Source organism: Bos indicus, chromosome 3 (assembly GCF_029378745.1).
Source record: "Bos indicus isolate NIAB-ARS_2022 breed Sahiwal x Tharparkar chromosome 3, NIAB-ARS_B.indTharparkar_mat_pri_1.0, whole genome shotgun sequence".
Classification (NCBI taxonomy): Eukaryota; Metazoa; Chordata; class Mammalia; order Artiodactyla; family Bovidae; genus Bos; species Bos indicus.
In genome coordinates this window covers 28,643,675-28,663,433 of record NC_091762.1, presented here as the reverse complement: position 1 = coordinate 28,663,433, position 19,759 = coordinate 28,643,675, and the positions used below count along the sequence as shown (strand labels likewise).

Here is a 19,759-nt window from a genome sequence, read left to right as displayed (position 1 = left end):
CTTTAAAATGCAGTGTAGATTGATTGTGAAAGTGAAAGTCACTCAGTCGCGTCCGACTCTTTGTGAGCCCATGGACTATACAGTCCATGGAATTCTCTAGGCCAGAATACTGGAGTGGGTAGCCTATCCATTCTCTGTGGATCTTCCCTACCCAGGAATCGAACCAGGGTCTCCTGCATTGCAGGTGGATCCTTTACCAACTGAGCTATCAGGGAAGCCCTGTAGCTTGATTGCACCCTCCCCCAAAGTCTAAACTATCCTTCTTTTGTTTATTTTGTTTTTAAAAATTGTATTATTTATTTGCTTTTGGCTGTGCAGTGTCTTCCTTGCTGTGTGGGGCTTTTCTCTGGTTGTGGAGAAGGAGGGCTACTCTCTAGCTGCCATGCACAGGCTTCTCTTGTGACGGACCACAGGCTCCAGGGCACATGGGTTCAGCATTTGCGGCACTCGGGCTCTAGAGCACAGGCTCAGTAGTTGTGGCGCATGGGCTCAGTTGCTCAGAGGCATGTGCTGTCTTCCTGGATCAGGGATGGAACCCATGCTTCTGCATTGGCAGGTAGGTTCTTTACCACTGAGCCACGAGAGAAGCCCCCCTTCTATTGTTTATTGAGTTAACTAGCGCCGACATTCAAGGCCCTCTGTGTCTGTCTTCCCTCCCTCCTCAACTTTTCTAATTGTAATTCCTTCCATGCCCATATGCTTTACATTCTGGTAAGAGTTACCTGCCCAACCTAGGCTTGCTAAACACTGTCCCATAGGCATGCCTTGGTCCCAAACCTCTTCAGTCCCTAGTCGTCCCCTTCTCTATTGATTAAGGTTGGTCTTTCATACCTAACTCAAATCCTTCTTGCCTCACCAGTTTAGAATGACCCCTGATGCACTGACTGCAAACACCACTAAGCTGGCACTTAGTCACACACTACTTTCTCAGCCTCAACTCATCACATGGTCTACATCAGCTTCCCACTCCTCACCCCTTTCCCACTGCTGGAAGAAGGCTCCCCTACCCCTCCCATGCTGTCTCTGCCCAGGGAAGCTCTCCTGCCCCTACTCCCTTCCCTGCCCTCCCCACCCGATTCTGCTCCATTTCCCCTCCCCTCTGCAGTCCCTAGTCATGGAGGGACTCAGATTAGCCCCTCCACACCTTGAGCTGTCTCTCTTTATTTTGAATTAGGTGTCTCTCCCAGACAATTTAAAATATACAAGATCACAAATACACAAAACCAGAGCTTGACTGGGCAGGGCTCCCCTATTACCCCAGGAAGGAGCAAAGGACTGACTTTGCTGTGTACCCACTTCACTCAGGGGGTGCAGGGGTGTTTTCCAATTCTTTGGACATGAATTGTGGTTACGTGCTGGGCTTCTTTCTTGAAGTGGAGGAAAGAAGTGCAACCGTTCAGTCCCACCTGGTCGTCCTCGGTTTTGGAAGCAGAGGGATGAGCCAGGTGTGGGGTAGCAGGGCCCTCTCCCCGCTGCCTGGCTTGGGTGGGCATCTGGGGCTCTGATTTGCCTCCTTTCTCTCCCTCTGTTCCCCTCCCATGGAAGTCTAGCTGCAGGCTTCCCTCTAAGCCCGGGCAACCCCGTCTAAAGAAGGGGAGGCTGTGGTCACTCACCCATGTAGAAGTACTCTGGGGACTTGTCCTCCGAGGAGAAATCCTTCATGGAGCCTCCAAACCGAAACCATAGTCCAAAAGCAATGACAGCAGATCCTGCCAGCTGAAATTACCAACAGACTGTGTTGACAAGGGAGGGGAACATGTGTGTGTGAGCTGGCAGAGCAGCCCCTGAAAATCCAGCTGGACCCCGCTTCATGTTTCATACAGTGGGGGTGGAATGATGTGCTCAGAGTCCCCACCCCCACCCCAGGTCCCCGATGGGATGTTAAAGCTGGGCTCTCCTGATTCCAAGCTCAGAGTTTCTCCCGCTCTGTCAGGCTGCCCTGCCATTATGGGGCAGGCACAGCCTAGCTCAGGATGCCTCTCAAAAAGAGTTCCCACAACAGTCCCCCTGGAAGCTATCTGCTCCTTGTCCTATTGTTCCCTGCTGGGTACTCTGGACTTCCTCACCAGCACCACAGAGAGAGGTCACCAAGAGCAAGACGAACTCCCAGACCTGGGGGAAACCCACTTTTCTAAACAGAAGAAAACACACCAACCTCAGAACCCACCCACACCTCCTGAGTGCACAGTGCCCAGTTAGAAAGCTGCTTTAGAAGCGTCTAGAACCTGTCCTGCCCCCAAGGCCACCATGGTCACTGCACTGCCCTGCCTGAAGATGGTTTTGCAGGAGGGGAACTGGCTGGGGTTTTTTTTGTTTCTTTCTTTCTTTCTTTTTTTTTTTTTGGTTGCTATTTTGGGTTTCCATGGAAAGCAAGAAAGGAAAAAATAATTTTCTGAAAAAGCCTGGTCTGTGTGTTGTGAGGCTCATGGAGAGGCTGAGTGGCTGGCACAGGCGGTGGCTGGGCAGGCTGGCGGCTTCTGGACTCATTGCCTGCCTCTCTGCTGCTGTGAGGGCTTCTGTGAGGCTCCGCACTGGCTCTGAACGCCTTCCCTACCACTGCAGGGCTGTCCCAGCAGGCTCCCGCCATGGCATCCTCTCTCTCCACAGCCATCTCGAATTTGATTATATCAGTTCAACAGTTACTCACTGGCACCTTCTGGACTCAAAGCACCACAGGAAAGTGAGCAGAGATGTAAAAAGAGCCCTCTGGTTCAGCCAATCCATCCGGTTAGAACTGGGCTTGCCTAAGCTATCCCCGAACCACTAGTTCAGAGGCTGCCCTGGCCCCAGTAGGGAAGAGCAGACACGGAGGCTGGTGACAAGGAGACTGAAGCATGAAAGTCAGAGACGTAGAGGTTTAATAAGGAAAATGATGTCAAAGTCGGGGTCAGAGCCCTGTGTATACAGGATCCTTCTTTGGGTATCTGTGAAGGGCTGGGGCTCTCCGACTGCATTTATATGAAGACTTTATCTCTTTTCATCCTTTATTCCCCCAAGGCCCATTCCCTTGGTGGCCAGCTTCTTCAGTAGAGGAGCATGATGTCTGCAGGAGGAACTGGAGGCACAGAGTTCTACCAGCGGACTCTCTGAGGTGGAACAACTAAAAGTTTCCAGTACTTAGAGGAAAGCACTAATTGGATAATGTGAGGGACAGCTAAAGGAACTGGGCTGCTTGACCAGCTTTAAAAGATTTTTGCAGTTTAAAAAACATTAGCAAGGCATGGAAAAATATTTAAAGAAGTACTGTTAAAACATTAAGGATATTTTCTTTGAAAGGTAAAATTACAGGTGACTTTTCTCTTTGCACAATCCTCTCAAAGTTTTGTGGGTGAAGCAGGTATATTATAAGCCTAAAGGCCTGATATGGTAGTTTATCTCATCAATCCAAATAAAGTGGGGTGAGTTTTCTTGGGCTGGGCTTTAGTTTGGGAGGAAATTGGCTTTGAAGGTCATTACTGTTTCTCGTACAGGGAAGAGAGTGATGTCCTTTGGGACAGCCCTGTCCTCGGGGTGCTGCCTGGATGGCTGTGTCCAGTAGAACCTCACAGGCAGCCCTGCCCGCCCCGCCTCTGCAGCCACTCGGTGGAAAGAGTTTCCAAACACAAAGCGAAAATCTATTGACAGAGGCATCAGGCCAAGGCTTGCAGCCACCGAGCAGACGGTGGAGGAGGTGACTGGTCCCAGGGACACCGTACCACGAGGCCACATTTTTGGCATCTCTGTACACAGGCTCTAATTTATAGCCGTCTGGGATCATCCTCCCAGACGGAATACATTTGTCCGCTTCTGGCACAGATGTGTCTGATGCATAATGGAAAATTAAAAGAGAGGTTGCAATTTAAAGCCCCAGGGCCAATAAGGAAAAAAATCTGAGCGTGCTCATCCACGGCCCCCCACCCCCAACCCCAAACCTAGGGTTTCCTGCTGGGTCCAGGAAACCGTGGGGGAGCTGGGTGTCGTCACTGTGGAGGGAATCCTCCCAGCATGCTGCCAGGTTGGGAACACTGTGGGTGTGGACCAGGTCAAGTCCGAGGCTGCCGCAGATGACAGCCATGCCTGCTTTGGAAAGTGGTATCAGCTGAGATGACATAGTCCTTTGGTCCTTTATAACTCACCACTCTTGTAAGACTCTTAAAATACTCTATGTTCACGGGGCTTTGGTTGATCTACCACACACCTGAAGTTGTATGAAAATAATTCCCATCAAGTTCAGTGCAGTCAGGGACAAAATGAGCAAGTCTAGGGTCAGTAAGACCCATTGCTCTGTGCCCCCCAAACCTAGGAAGAGACATCTCACTGAGTGAGCCTCTAGGCCTATACTTTAACCCTCCTAGACAAACCCGCCACCCTTCGTACAATGCCCCCATCCTCAGTCTGTCCTTTGCATTCAGTCACAACCCTGCACCTCAGCCAACATGGGAACAAAGGCTGCCCGGCCATGCTGCTTTCCTTCTCACGACGCTGCTGCCCTCATCTCCTTTCCTTTCTACATATCTTTCAAAGGTAACTATGGTCCTGACGGATACTAGGCTAAGCATCAAAGAAGCAACAATGAAGAAGACAGTCTGGCTTCCAGGGGGTGCTGGTGGTAAAGAATCCGCTTGCCAGTGCAGGAGACGTGGGTTTGACCCCTGGGTCAGGAAGAAGATCCTTTTGCAGGAGGGCAACCCAATCCAGTATTCCTACCTGAAGAATCCCATGGACAGAGGAGCCTGGCAGGCCATGGTCCATAGGGTCACAAAGAGTCAGACATGACTAAAGTGACTTAACGCACACGCACAGGCTGACATGGAAGATAATCCCATAAGCTAATAAACGTCACAGGACGCAGGAAGTGTGCTCCATGGGACGGCATCACCACCCAGGGATTAGACCAAACTATGACGACCGGCTGTCAGCAGAAGACATTCCATTTTGATTTACATCTTGAAGAATGAGTTAGAGGAGCAGGGAGGGATGGCAGGAAGAGGGAACCGCATGGGTAAGGGCTGTGCTTCCTTATGTGGAACCCTGTGCTGGGGAGAGAGAAGCATCTGGGGGAAGTCAGAGTCTGGAGCTTGAAACTGGATTTACAGCACGTGGCTCATGGCTTCTGCTAAGCTTGCTACCTTGTGGAAAACCCAGGGCAGGGTCTTGAGGGGAGGAGGAGGTGGAAGCCTTCACTTTGATGGGGACGAGTGCTGTGTGATGTCAGACAGTGAGGAGCCACAGGTAACGACCTGATTGGCTGGAGACCAGATTGGGGCTGCTACAGGATGGATGCGGTGATGGGCAAGGACCATGAAGGATCCTCTCTATCAACCAGAGAACTTTGCTGAGAGCTGCTCTGCATCCAGGACCAGTACCACTCCCCGTGCCTTTGGAACAACTGACATTAGGAATATTGTTTTTCCAGGAATGGACTTTTTCATACAACAGCATGAGTAGGGCTTCGATGTTAATCATTTAATACGTATTTATTGAACATCTATTGTGAGCCAGGAGGCAAAGATTCACAGATAAGGAAGATCTAGTTCCTTCTCCAGAGGATCTCAGGGGCTTGTGAGAAGCTGATCTCTGTGGCCCAAAAGAGACTCTTAACGCTGTGGACAAGAATTCCATCAGAGAACCAGCCCCTGAGAAGACACCGGATGTCATCTTTCCTTGTGTCACCATTTCTTTTCTGAGTACCAGTTGCGCATTAAGAACTCAGAATGTTATGCAACAAGATTTTGAGGGCAAAAGTGTGTGCACTAGTTAAAGAGAGGACAGAAGTAAAATAGAGAAGATAGAAGTGAAAGAGACAGACAATGACATATAAATCCTCGCCATTAGATCGGGGGTCACCTGGTACAGTTGCATTGTGCATTTTCATGGACAAGTTATTTCAGCAGCTAACTATATTCTGTAGAGTCTGCAGGACAAAGTTGCAAACTGTAAGCATATGTCTGTGGAGAAAGTGTGTGTTTTAAAACTAAAGTAGCAGGGGATAGGACTACAGATTTGATTAGAAAATTTTTAATGCAAAGTGGATGGACAAAAAGTTTTCTTTTAAGTAATGCCCATCTGCCAGAAACAAGCCATTCAACATGAAGCAAAGCTTGTTAGTGGATTTCAATTGTATTGTACTGTATTTATTTCCACTTTCCTGTGATTGTTGATGAAAGGTTCTATCTTGAGGATATATATTTTTACTTCAGAAATTATTTTTTCATGAATCAAAAACATGGTTCTTAGGAAGGCACTAATTGAAGGGAAGGGCAGTGCTGAGACAGAAAAATGCAAATATTACTCCCCAGGGCAGTGCTGAGACAGAAAAATGCAAATATTACTCCCCAGGCCTGGGTCCTCCATTTTGCTCAGCTCCCCCCGACCCCCACCCCCACCTCCAGCAGAAGGTAGCCATGCTGACCACAAAGAGCAAATACATGCTACTCTGTTATCTGATGACTAAACTCTCCAGATAAAAAGCATCACTTAGGGGTGTTCTCAGACAGTTGATGTACTTTTCCCTAGATAGGTGTGTGTGCTTAGTCATTCAGTTGTGTCCAACTCTTTGTGACCCCATGGACTGTAGCCCACCAGCCTCCTCTGTCCATGGGATTCTCCAGGCAAGAATACTGGAGTGGGTTGCCATGCCCTCCTCCAGGGGATTTTCCCAAACCTGGGATGGAACCCAGGTCTCCTGCATTGCAGGATGATTCTTTACTGTCTGAGCCACCAGGGAAGCCCAAGAACACTGGAGTGGTTATCCTATCCTTCTCCAGGGATCTTCCCAACCCAGGAATTGAACCAGGGTCTCCTGCATTGCAGGCAGATTCTTTACCAGCTGAGCTACCAGGGAAGCCCCTAGATGGGAGACACAGTAAATTGTCCTCAGATGCTCTCTCTAGTCACACACAATTCCTTCTCTCACCTGGGGACCCTGCTTTTGCTATTTCCTTCACTCCACCTGGCTCACAGCTTTCAGCTTTGACCTCACTTCCTCTCGGAAGCTTACCCTGGCCAACGTATGTGCCTTCCTCCATGTCTTATATAACCATTTCTGTTTAAATATTTTTGTAACTTAAAGAAAATTAAGGCCTGAGCTGTGTGAGGGCAAGCACAGGGTCTACACTGCTGTGTTCCAAGCTCCTAACCCCTCTCCCTTGAACAACCAGTTCCAAACAGACATCTGTTGAGTGAATGAATGGAGGGCGTTCTTCACAAAGGTGTCATTTAGGCTGTGCTGTGGACTGAATTGTGTCTCCCCCTAATTCATACATCACTGAAGTCCTAATTGGCCCTCACTGTGATGGTGTTTGGAGGTGGGGCCTTTGGGAGGTGATAGGTTAGATGAGGACATGAGGTGGGGATTCCCTATAAGAGACATCAGAGCCCTCTCCTTGCCATGGAGGATGCAGGGAGAGGCAGCCGTCTGCAAGACAGGAAGAAAGCTTTCATCAGGAACTGAACTGGCAGATACCTTGAACTTGACTTTCCAGCCTCCAGAACTATGAGAAATAAATTCCTGTTGTTTAAGCCACTCAATCTATAGTTTTTTTTTTCTTTATGGTGACCTGACCTAAGACAGGTTGATAGGAGCAACTGTGAACAACCTCCTTCACAGCCCTCCAAGGGAATACTTTGAAAGTACTAATTTTAAATTCATCTGCATCTGGGAAACACAGGGCGGACACCTCAGATGGCACTGCGTGAAGACACTGTTGAGTCAACTCAGCATAACACTTGCCCACAGAAAAATAATTAGAGCAGCTAGTATCAGTTCTGTGTCTTTCCAGCCTGTAAGGATGCGTGCCAGGCATCAGGCATGCACACAAAGAATAAATCTATATACACCTTTTACAGGCAGAACATATGAAGACTTAACACAATCATGGCAACACACACACACAATGCCCTTAAAGGAAAGAATAAACAAAATGAATTCTGTATTTCTAGCTCTTCCAGGGTGAATGCCATTGTGTATATACATACCCAACTCGCTGGCAATTTTATTTTTCGGGATGACGTCACACAAAGCGGAAAATGACACTTCAACCCTAGAGACTTCATTAAAAGCTTTTAAGCTAATACTTGCTCTTGGAGGCAATTCTTAGCCCAGATGGAATCATGTAATGAACACTCATAATTCTTCATCTGATTGCAAACCACATTAGGAAACCATAAGGGTAATGGAGTTTCATCCTTTTAGCAGGCAAAAGTCAGAAGCACATTTGCTCCAGAGGATGATACTAGTTTTCTCAAAGAGGAAACCCAGCTCCCAAGATTTTCATCCTACTATGCAGTGAAAGCAAGGCAAGGATTCAGATGGCACTTTCTCAAAATGAAGGATTTTGTCAGAAGAAATTCAAGAGCCAAATACCATATGACATCCAGGCGAAACCACCTTGGAGGAAGGCTGGTGTCCTTGCTTCCACATCAGGACAAGGTGAGGTGGAACTGGATGCAGGATTGGGGCAGCGGATGAAGACATGGCCTGGAAATGCTTGGAAATGCATGGCTGTCAGTCTGGAAATACACTGGTTAGATCCCAGTGTTTCTGATTTCCCACATTAGTTTCCTTATAACGATTTCCTGAGAGCAAGTTCATGCTAAGAAATTCCTGAAAGACTTCCTCAGGTAAGGATAGATTTTAAAATCAATGCTCAATTCTCGGTACCATGGAAGGATATCTGTGTGTGCTTAGGCACTCAGTCGTGTCCTACTGTTTGCAACCCCACGGACTGTGGCCTGCCAGGCCCCTCTGTCCATGGAATTGTCCAGGCAAGAATACTGGAGTGGGTTGTCATTCCCTTCTCCAGGGAATCTTTATGACCCAGGGATTGAACCTGGGTCTCCTGTGTAGCAGGCAGATTTTTTACCATCTGGGCCACCAGGAAAGCCCATTAGAAGGATTCTGCCATCCAAACTGCGACAGATTGGGACATTATCTGTCTATCTAGAATGACAATCAGGCGATATATTTGTGTTAAACACACCTTCTTCTGTTTGTTTAGGTTGTTATAGGGTTAACTGGTATGGATCAACTGACATTGCTGAGGTTGGGGGGATGCTTTGCACAAAAGAACTGGGGAGACACTAAATTCAGGGGAGGAAGTTGAGCCAGGATGAAAAGCTTCCTCTGAATGATAAAGCAGGTAACTTAAATACAGATAGGCAAAGTGTCTGTGTTTATTCAGTGGTTGTATATACTGCATTTTTCTAAAGAAGTACAAGAGAAAGGAGAAGAGAGATCTGTAAGAATTAGGAGACAGATGATGGTTATATGGTTTTCTTCACACATTAAAACAAATGCCACAGACTACTGGCTAATGATTCCAATGAGCAGATGGCTTTATCAAATGAAAATCAAGTACAGCTAAAGTAAAACCCAACCTACCAAGCTAGCAAATTGATTTAAACCCAATGTCCGTCTCACATGACCTGGAGGATCAGCTCCAGGAGGACAAAAGTGGTCTTTTGGATGTTGTCTGAACCTCCTAGCAGCATCTAGCTGGCTTCATCCCAGGCTTGCCTCTGAGTAAACATGTGACATCTCATCTGTATGCAACTTTACACAAGCAAATTGAATATTTGCTTATTGAATATTTCACAACTGGAATATAAAACATTACTTATTTTATGGCCTAATATTTTACAAGGTAGTCTGAGAGAACTACTTTTGAGCGGATAGACAGGTTTCTTGACTATCAACCAATAATATCAATCTTCGCCCAGTTTTAGTTGTTACAGAAAGACAATGGGAGGGGAGAAAAACTGTTTCAGGTAAAACTCACATTAGATTGGAACAAGACAAAACACTTTTTTAGTTACAAAGTTAGCTTGAATGGAACCCAGTAGGAATCATGAGTCTTGTATTCTAGAGAGATTTTTCTTAACAGCTATTTAACCAGAAATTATTTGGGGTCAGGAAGGCAGACAGCACGAGGCCATTACAGGGGGCTAGACAGATACAGCTAGGGTAAGGACAGGCCACATGGGCTTCCTGGAGGAGTGGCAGCAGCTTCCAGGCCCTGTCCCTGCCCCACTGGGGGGCTCTGTTGTCTCCCCCCATTCCCTTGGCCTAGTTTATAAGCTGACGCTTTCCCAATCACAATTACAACAGAGAGGACAGGGCTTGGCACACACTTTGGAACATTCGTCAACTGCTCTTGTAGAGAACTTCACCTCTTCTGAGCTGTCAGACTGAATATTGATGCACTTGGACAGGTTAGTAATAACAACATCCACTTGTATATGCTGGGTTGTCGAGGAGCTGCAGCAGATAAAAATGGGGGTTCTAGGCATCCTGGGTTTGAATCAAGCTCTGTCACTTACTAGTCCTGTGACCTCAGGCAAGTCTCTTAACCTCTCTAATCCTCAGCTTCCTCAGCTGCAAAGTGGAGGTAATAATAGTGCCTCCCTGAGAGAATTAAATGACTTCATCTTACTCACTTAGAACAGTGAGTGCCAGCACTTATGATTATTATGGAGGTAGACTGACTAATGTTACATTCAAACTGAAAACTTAATCCTACTCAAGATAGGAAATACTGTGGCCATGATTCTAATGACTTAGACCTCTGCTGTCTTCTTCTACTAATTTTTACTTTAGCTCTGTCTGTAATAGATGGGAGTTTTCTAAACCTCTACACTAAGTATGTCACGGCCCCTTTCCAGAAGCTATGTTCCCCCTCTCTCTTTAGTTTAGTTAAGATACAATAGAGAAAAGCAGGAGAAGATGACTTATGAGAGAAAGAATAAATTAGGCTCCTGCTGCTGCTGCTGCTAAGTCGCTTCAGTCGTGTCCGACTCTGTGCGACCCCATAGACGGCAGCCCACCAGGCTCCCCCGTCCCTGGGATTCTCCAGGCAAGAACACTGGAGTGGGTTGCCATTTCCTACTCCAATGCAGGAAAGTGAAACTGAAGTCGCTCAGTCGTGTCCGACTCTTAGCAACCCCATGGACTGCAGCCTACTAGGCTCCTCCATCCATGGGATTCTCCAGGCAAGAACACTGGAGTGGGTTGCCATTGCCTTCTCCGAAATTAGGCTAGAGGAATCCAATAGAACTTTCTCGCATGATGTAAATATAAATGTTCTGCTGTCCAATACTGCAGCCATTGGTGACCCATTGTCATTGAGCACTTGAGATGTGGCTAGTGTGACTGAGAAGCTGAATATTAAATTCCTTTTAATACTGGTTAATTTAAATGTGAAAAGCCACATGTGGTTAGTAGCACAGCCACCATATTGGAGAGTGCAGAATTAACATGCTCTAGAATTAACATGCTCATCCCAGCTTCAAACTTCTCTCCTTGTCAGTCTGTAGACTTGGAGTGGTTAAGAGGGTAGAAACCACACACAGAAAGCCAGCTCTGCCACTGGTCAGCTCTGAGGCCCTGGAAAAGGCTCTGAACTCTCTGTCCCTGTTCCCTCATATGTAAACTAGGGGTGACAATAGCTGCTATTTTAGAAGGTCATTGTGAGGATTAAAGAAGTTAACATAGAAAAAACTGCATGGGAAAGCAGATATCACCTAGCTTCCATTTATATTTTGTTGTTCAGTTGCTCAGTCGTGTCCAGCTCTTTGCAACCCCCTGGACTGCAGCACGCCAGTCTTCCCTGTCATTTATGTAATGTTTCATATTCTTCAAGTTTTTGCTTACTGAAATTAATTTTACACACAGCCTCTTGATATCAATATATACCCTTTATCAATTCCCATCTTGCTTTTCCTCTGCCTTAAGCTGATCAGAGGTATTCTCAACTTCTCCCTCTTTCTCCCATATGCTAGAGTGTTTTATGCATCTTTTTTGTACCTGCATTTCTGGAATGCATCAAGATAATATAATCTGTCTGGTCATAGACTTCACATTTGCCAAGTCTGCAGCATTTATTATACCTTACATTCCATGTGCCTTCATAAGTATGTGTGGTGAAAACAGCATAGTGTTTAAAATCAGAAGACCTGAGTGTGAATCTTGGTTTTGTTCCTCTTTAACTCTTTGATCCTAGACACACCATTTACTGAACCTGCCTTCCAGCTTCCACATCTGTAAAATGGGGGTTACATTATTTCATGGGACTGTTGTGATTCATGATCAAATGGGATCACGTATGTAAGAGCATTTTGTAAGCCAAGGCATCATGTGAACGTTATTCTTGCCCATAAAAAAATTCAAACAGGATAAAAAAAAAGCAAGCCAAGGTAACTCCTATTCATATCTGTATGATGTGCTCTCAACCCATCTGGTCATCCCATCTTACCCACTTCTTTCTCAATTCCTTCTCCTTAATTCCCTAGCAAGAATGACATGATGGTTAGTGTCGTGTCACTTGCTCTAGGAGAACAGCCTTGTTGTGATATAAACTGCAGTGGTAAGGTGGGGGTTAGAAGTTATGTTCCTTTTTGTCACGCATGACTGCAGACTCAAAGATACTGCCTTTTCTGAGATAACACAGTGAAATGCCATGGACAATGGACAGACAACCTTCTGGTAATTGTAGAAACCATCAACCCTCAATGTAAAAGAAAAATCTTAAAAGAATAATGGTAGAGAGGTAACTGGAAAAAGAACTGCCACAAGGAAGCCAGATAAGCAGGCCAAAAGGGAGGACACTCCCTGCTCCATTCAAAAATGAGAGCCACAGGGGCACTTTGATCTCTTAGGGCCACATCTAAACCAGTTCTCAAAATGTGTTTCCTGGACCAGCAGCAGCAGCAACATCTGGGGGCTTCTTAGCAATGCAGACCTACTGAATCAGAATATTTGTTTGAACAAGATTCCCTAGTGATCTGTATGCACATTAAAGTGTGAGAGGCACTGATCGTGGGGTTTTCCTATTTCCACCCAGTGGGCCCCGCTTGGTTGCACAGAAGCATGACAGGGACCAAACAAACAGCCGCCAAGCTGGTGTGTGTTAACCAGAGCCATGTCAGTGACTGCTGAAGCTCCTCTAGGTGCTGCGGGATGGGAGGAGGAGGAGACCGGCACAGCGCACTCACGCCCCCGAGCAGCAAAGACAGTAGAGAGATAATAAACTACACTCAAAGGCACACGGGAGTGTGGTTCATTATCCTACTAATAAAATAGGTAACTAATGAGAACCTGCTGTACAGCACAGGGAACTCTACTCAGTGTACTGACCTAAATGGGAAGGAAATCCAAAAAAGAGGGGATATGTGTATACGTGTAGCTGATTCACTTTGCTGTACAGAAGAAACTAACACAACATTGTCAAGCAACTATACTCCAAGAAAAAGTTAATTTAAAAAAAGGGCTCAATGAAGCACCAAATAAAGGCCTCTTGAGTGTCTCAAGATCAAGGACTGTATCTTAATCATTTCTGAATGCTCAGGACTTGGCAGGGTGCTGGGCACGTGCGAGGTGGTCAGCACATATTTGCTGAGTGACTAATTGCAGGGGAAAGAATCTGTCCTTTTGACTCCAGGCCTTCAATAAGCTACAAGACTCTTGCCACTTTGCTTGATGGGTTGGACTTAGGACACCTGTTTCCCACTTTTCCTTACTTTCACGGATCTCTTAGATTCTGGATTCCACTTTCCTACTTGTCTTCTAGTGTTTAAATCGGATTACCACTAATATCTTGCATTAGTGTTTACTATGCACATGTACCATACTTAATATTTTACATTTATTTACTCTTTCATCTGCACCAAAATCATAGATTGATGTTGGTACTTGATTAAGTCCATTATATAGATAAGAAAAGCCTCAAGGAGGTTAAACAGCTTACTCATCAAGCTTCCCTAGTTAGTAAATACTATGGCCAGGAATAAACTGAATGAGATGCAAGTATCCACTTTCCAGGCTTCGAATCCGTGGATGTGAACGGCCATGCTGCCTAGATCTGGCTGAGGTCTGTAAGACTACTGGGATGATAGCTCTTGCTTCTGCAGGCTGGCCCCTATTATAGGGTCCTTGCCTCTCCCAGCAACACTGGGCGCCCCCGGCATCCACAACAGGGGAGGCTGGCAGCTGGCACTCTCTTCTCATCTTGACAGAAATCAAAAGTGGAGAGCAGGACTTCCCTAGTGGCACAGTGGATAAGAATCTGCCTGCCAATGCGGGGGACACAGGTTTGATCCCTGGTTTGGGAAGATTCCACATGCAGGGCAACTAAGCCTGTGTGCTGCAACTACCGAAGCCCAAGCGCCTAGAGCCTGTGCTCTACAGCAAGAGAAGCCGCCACATAAGAAGCCTGTGCACTGCAACTGAAGAGTAGCCTCTGCTCACCACAACTAGAGAAAAGTCCGCACAAAGCAATGAAGACCCAACACAGCCAAAAAAAAAATTATAAAAACATTAAAGATTAAAAAAAGCAGAGACCATCCAACAACAGGGCTGAGGAAATTCCTAATCACCTTCTGGGGTGGTCTAACTTAGGGGTGGACCCCAGAGAATACTTTCTTCAGGCTTGTTTTTATTAAACAGTTTTTCTGATAGGTGGTACCTCTGAAGTTACTATTTGAAATAAGTTTGGGAAAGAGGAGGAGGCAACCTCTGTGAGCTTTGGTGGAGTCAAACATCTTTGACTCTCAAGCCCACAAGACACAGCCCTTCTTAAAAGGACCCGTTAGACATCACCAAGTGAAACCCCAAAGCTGCATTAACAACAGTGAGAAGGAAAGGAGAGCAACTTCAAACAAGCCATATATGGCATCGGACTTTCGACAATGCGCGGTCTTGCTTCCTGTTGGTCGGCAGCCCTGAGCAGCTCACACAGCACAATGATAGGAAAATGCTGAACACACAACAAACCAAGGAATAAACAGCGCCCAGGTTTTTTTTTTTTCGTTAAACCAACACAAGTGGCTTGTTAGATGGTGGTGTTTTATTTATATTGCTATGCAACAGAGGGAAAAAAATAAAGGTGATTTCAGTGAAATGCATGGAACTATGCCATGCTATCTGATTGTAGTGGCCGAATTTAGACACGACAGATGTTGGGAGGGGTTACGTGTTAGACATCAACCGTGATAACAAATTAAATTAGTGGGGTTTGGGGCTAGGCTTTACTTTTGTTTTGTTAAAATTCAAGGGTGAACAGAGTCAGCAGCCCTTGGCCAGGCTCTGGTGGGATCTAGTTGAATGTTTATAAAATCAGGAGCATGACCTAGGGAAACTTTAGCCAAGCAGCCAGAAGGAGGTTGCAAATCCATTTGTCAAATTGCAGATCACAGAATATACCCCACCCCCGCTTGCCTCTGAGCCTGCCTTCTGGTGAGTTCCTGACAGGAAAGGAAGTGCTGTCACCCAGGGGGGACCTCAGACGGGCAGACACATGAGCATCTAAGAGTGTGTGTAAATATTACGCTTCAAGTCCCGGCAAAAGCCAGTCCTTCCAGGAAAATTCTCCCCTGCTCTCTCCCCCTTCCCCAAACTTCCCACAAGTTCTCCAGCCAGGAAAAAACAACATAAGAAGCTAGGGTGGGGCTTTTCTGCAGTCAGGTTCCCTTGGTTACAGTGAAGGTAGGTACTTAGACTATGTATCCCAAACAATCGCTTTCCTCTAAATCATTAGGCACTTGTTTCAAGCCCCACCCCTTCCCTTCAGTTGTACAGGTATAGACATGGGAGAGCCGCCCGTCCCTGGTCCCCATTCCTCGTGGAACTGAGAGTGAGCAAGGCCCCGCTTCCCCTCCTGGGCCCAATCTGTGCAAAGAATCCATCGACAGGTAATAAGTAGAAAGAGTCCTCCAGATAAAGTTGACAATTGATTGTGCAAATAGCGAAGGCCATGTATATCAAGTTCTCTAGATTCATTAATTCTTTCTATGGGTGCATTCTGTGTGCTGAGTACTATTAGGCACTAAAGATATATTTGTGATCAAGGCAGAAAAAAATTTTATGCTCTCACAATATTCTAAGTTCTAGTGGGGGAAATCCACAAGTACAAACTGAGAAGCTAATGTGTAAATGAAGACAAGCCGCAAGCTCCTTGGCAGCAAACATACACACTCTTCCCAGATATTAAGGGACTCTGGGGAAAGAGGGCTAACTTTCATTAATGCTTTCTGTGTGCCAGGCACTTAATAATAATTTTAAAAAATTGAGCACTTACTGTATACTGGGCTCGTGGGAAGGCGAAATCAAATACTTTATGCCTTTCCTTTTAATCCTCTCAGCAACTCTTGCCCCAATTGTTCAGCTGAGAAAACAAGGCTAGAAATAAGAATAACTTGCTCGAGCACACTCTGCTTGGGACTCTGCGCTTGAACCTGATCCCTTTGTCAGACGGCACTCTCACTCTTGCTGTCCTTCTGCTGGGGATGGTGGTGGTGTATCACCCCTCACCCTCATCCACCTCCAGTCTGCCAGTCCTTCTAAATTCAGTTTAAACATCACCTTCTTCAGGAGAACTGTTTCACCTCATCACTAATGCTATGGACGTTTAAAAAAATTGCTTATTTATTTATTGTGTGTGTGTTTCTATTTATTTATTTGACTGTGTGGAATGTGGGATCTTAGTTCCCTGACCAGGGATCAAATTCGTGTCCTGCAAGACCCTGCATTGGAAGCATGGAGTCTTAACCACTGGACCACCAGGGAAGTCCCTCCTGTGAACTCCTTAATTAGATAAGATATATAAAAGGCCATGCCTAACCCTAGTGGCTAACACATGGTAGGCATTCAAGCATTGCTTGTTCCTACCTCCCTTCCTTCCTGTGTCAGAGGTGTGAAATTAGTCACTTGATTACACACTGTTGTGTTTGTTGTTGCTCTATATGCCTTGGTCATTTCCTCAACTAGATTAGCAGCTCAGGGCACAGTATTTTTATTTACAAATATATGTGTGTGGTTGTGTGTGCATATAGATATTTATATTTATATATATGCTGTTTTAAGTCTCATGTAATGATGGTTTAACAGAATGGTTCTCAAACTTGAACATGCATCAGCATTTCCTGGACTTGTTTAGAAAGATTGCTGGGTCTCTCCTCCAGAATTTCTGATTCAGCAGGACTGTGATGGAACTTAGAATGTGCCTCTCTGACAACTTTCCCGGAGGTGCTCTGGCTCAGGACTCCCTTTGAGAACAGCTGGTTAACTACATGTACCACAGTGCTCAGAAGCATGAAGGCTGAGTTGGAGGCCCACCTCTGCCTCTCATTAGCTGTGTGACCTTGGGAAAGTGGACCTATTTGTGCCTCTGTTTTTCCTTATTTGTATAAATGGGGATAATAATAGTATGCATATCCAGAGTGTTGTGAGGATTAAGTTAATAATGAATGCAATGTGCTTAGCACGGTCCCTGACACAATGAAAATGCTCAATAAATGTTGCCTATTATCCCTGGAAAGGCTGGCATGACATCAAGCACTAAATAAGCTGAACCCAGACTAAGAATTCCTTCTCAGACTTAGATAAGACCTCTTTTAAGCAGTGAGAGTGTCACTGAAGCATAACACTTATAATTAACAGCTTTGAAATTAAGCCAGACTATTACAAAGCACAACATAAAAGGCCTTTAGGAATGCCCCTCCCCCCACTATGCTGGATGCAAATGACCAAGTGTACAGTAGCCATGTGTATCTTTAAAACTCAGGACTGTCTACGGGGTACCTGCTTCACACCTTACCCTGCTAAAGGATGCTGAGGATGGCCACTTGGCCTCTGAGAGCTTGGAACTGCTGGAGTCACCCAGGCCTCTGGGCTTATGGGTTGGCAGACACCAGTGGAGACCATCCTTCAGTAATTAGTTGGTGTCGCAGATCAAAAGCTCCCCAGAGTAGTCAGGACAGCCACCAACCTCCTCTATCCTAGTTGTTTGAAAGCCGTTGGCCCCCTGCTGCTCCCTCCCAGCTCTAAGAACTTCTTCACCCAAAGCAGGATCTGTATTTTCCTTCAGGGTCTATCTGAGCAGTTAGTGGCTGGCAGTCCCTGGAGGAAGCCCAAGAAGGAATGTGCACAAGAGACAATTCTCAGACCTTGTTTCCCAGTCCTTCAGGGCCTCAGACAGAATAACTAGGAATTCAGGGATGGTCTGGCCTTAATTTTGTTCCAGTAATACGGGAGACAAGGGTCCTGGCCCTATCAGTCAGCGAACCACTAATCCCTGGAATGTTGTTCATTCAATGCAAAGTTGAATGAGATCATCTCTGGGAGCAGTAGTATTTTGCAGAGCCTGCTGGCAGGGTGTTGTGGGGTGGTGCTGCCGCCCCTTGGAAGCCCCTCCCTTCCTCCCATTCCCTTACAGAAGAACACAACCCCTTCCTTCCATCCCAGCGGTACCCTCCCCTAATATTCAGAAAAAGGATGACCCCGCCAATATCACTTCCACTGCTACCCCCGATTTCCCACATAAGCCCACCACAGCCAGGTGCTGTCTTCACACACTCTGGATGGGGCACCACCTCTGGCAGTCCCGGCTCCCTGGCCAGGCCCAGGCTCCAACGGAAAGGCAGAGCGAGAAGGGGGTGTGTGCACTGGAGGGTGTGGGGGTGGGGGTGATGGTGCGGGGTGCGGGAGAGAATCTGGAGGTAAGGAGAGGCTGGTGTCCCCGCATCTGGTGTCATCAGGCTCCAGATGAAAAGCAAGGCAGAGAGGTTCTTCAACGGGAAGAGCCACACGCACGGGGTCTCCCCTCTTCTCACCATTTTTCGTTGCTCGATCTCTCTCTTGGTTCTCTCCCCCTCCATCCCTCTCTCCCACCCCCCACCCCCTTTTGTCTGCCTTTTTCTCACCTCCGCATTTTTGAACACCCAGCCTTCAGGAGCCGGGATCGGACGCCGCAGCGGTCAGCTCCCTGGGGACCCCAGCCCTGCGCCCCCGCCCGGCCCCCTCCCCTGCCCGGCCCTCTCCGCTCCGGGTCTCACCCAGAAGAGCAGGTTGAAGCCGAGCAGCAGGTACTTGATGCACCGCAGGCCCCCACGAAAGCGCCCCATGCTGCGGCCCCGGCGGCGGGATCCGGAGTCCCCAGGCCCGGGCTCGGAGCGCCGGGAGCCGGCGGGGAGGGGGCGGAGCGCGATGGACCGTGGGCGGGGCCTGCGGCGGGCGGGGCCGGTGGTGGGCGGGGCGGCGGGCGGGGTGGGAGCCCGCACCGGGTGAGAGAGGATCAGGGATGACCCGAAGTCCCTAGGCGGGCGATGGGTGGGGGCGCAGCGGGCCGGCGGTCGAAAGGCCAGAAAGCGGATACCCGGCTCTCCCCTGGAACGAGGAAAGGCTGCCTCCTTCCCTTCCCAGGCCGGGGGACGCGCCCCGCAGGTGCCCGGCTCGCGGTGATTATCGGAGCATCTGCGAGAAAGGAGCGTCCACTGGGAACCCGAGACCCATTTAATCAGCGCTCTGTGCAGACTCATTTGAGGCCTGCGGTGATGGTTGAGAATAAGGACATGGCCCTGGTGGCTATGGAAACCTGGGAAGGTGGCCTCGGGTAGAAGAGATAAGTAGGACCCAAGGCTGCCCAGAAACTATCAGTACCCATCGCGGGACACCCGGCCCGGGGCACCCGGGTCCCCAGTTGTGGTTTCCCAGCGCCTTGCCAGCGCACGCACAGGCCGCGCGGAAGCAGATTCTAGGGGACCCTCCCTCGGCTCCTACCGCGCTTCTCCAGAACTCTTACCTTAATAGGCAAGAACTGGGAGAAGGCGCGGGATGCGGCTTTGCTGTGTCCAGAAGGCTGTTCCCCGCGCTGCACGGCCTGGCCTGCGGAGGGGAGTCAGACAACCCGGGTCCTGATGGATTCGACAATGGAAACCCTTGGAAAGGAATGCAAAACCTCAGGGATTATTGTGATGTGGTGATGGTAGAAAAGCGGGAGCAGGTTTTGTT

General features: G+C 47.5%; 1 protein-coding gene across 1 annotated transcript in view; it reads right to left on the bottom strand.

The window, feature by feature from the left end:
- Positions 1 to 18,961, bottom strand: part of TSPAN2 (tetraspanin 2) — a 41,551-nt gene extending 22,590 nt beyond the window's left edge. Inside the window, exons 1-2 of the mRNA XM_019956748.2 lie at positions 18,805 to 18,961; positions 1,614 to 1,716 (exon numbers count right to left, since the gene is read on the bottom strand). Coding sequence (XP_019812307.1) covers positions 1,614 to 1,716; positions 18,805 to 18,873 — 172 coding nt within the window. The 5' untranslated portion in view covers positions 18,874 to 18,961. The remainder of the gene's footprint in view (positions 1 to 1,613; positions 1,717 to 18,804) is intronic.
- Positions 18,962 to 19,759: the final 798 nt, after the last annotated feature.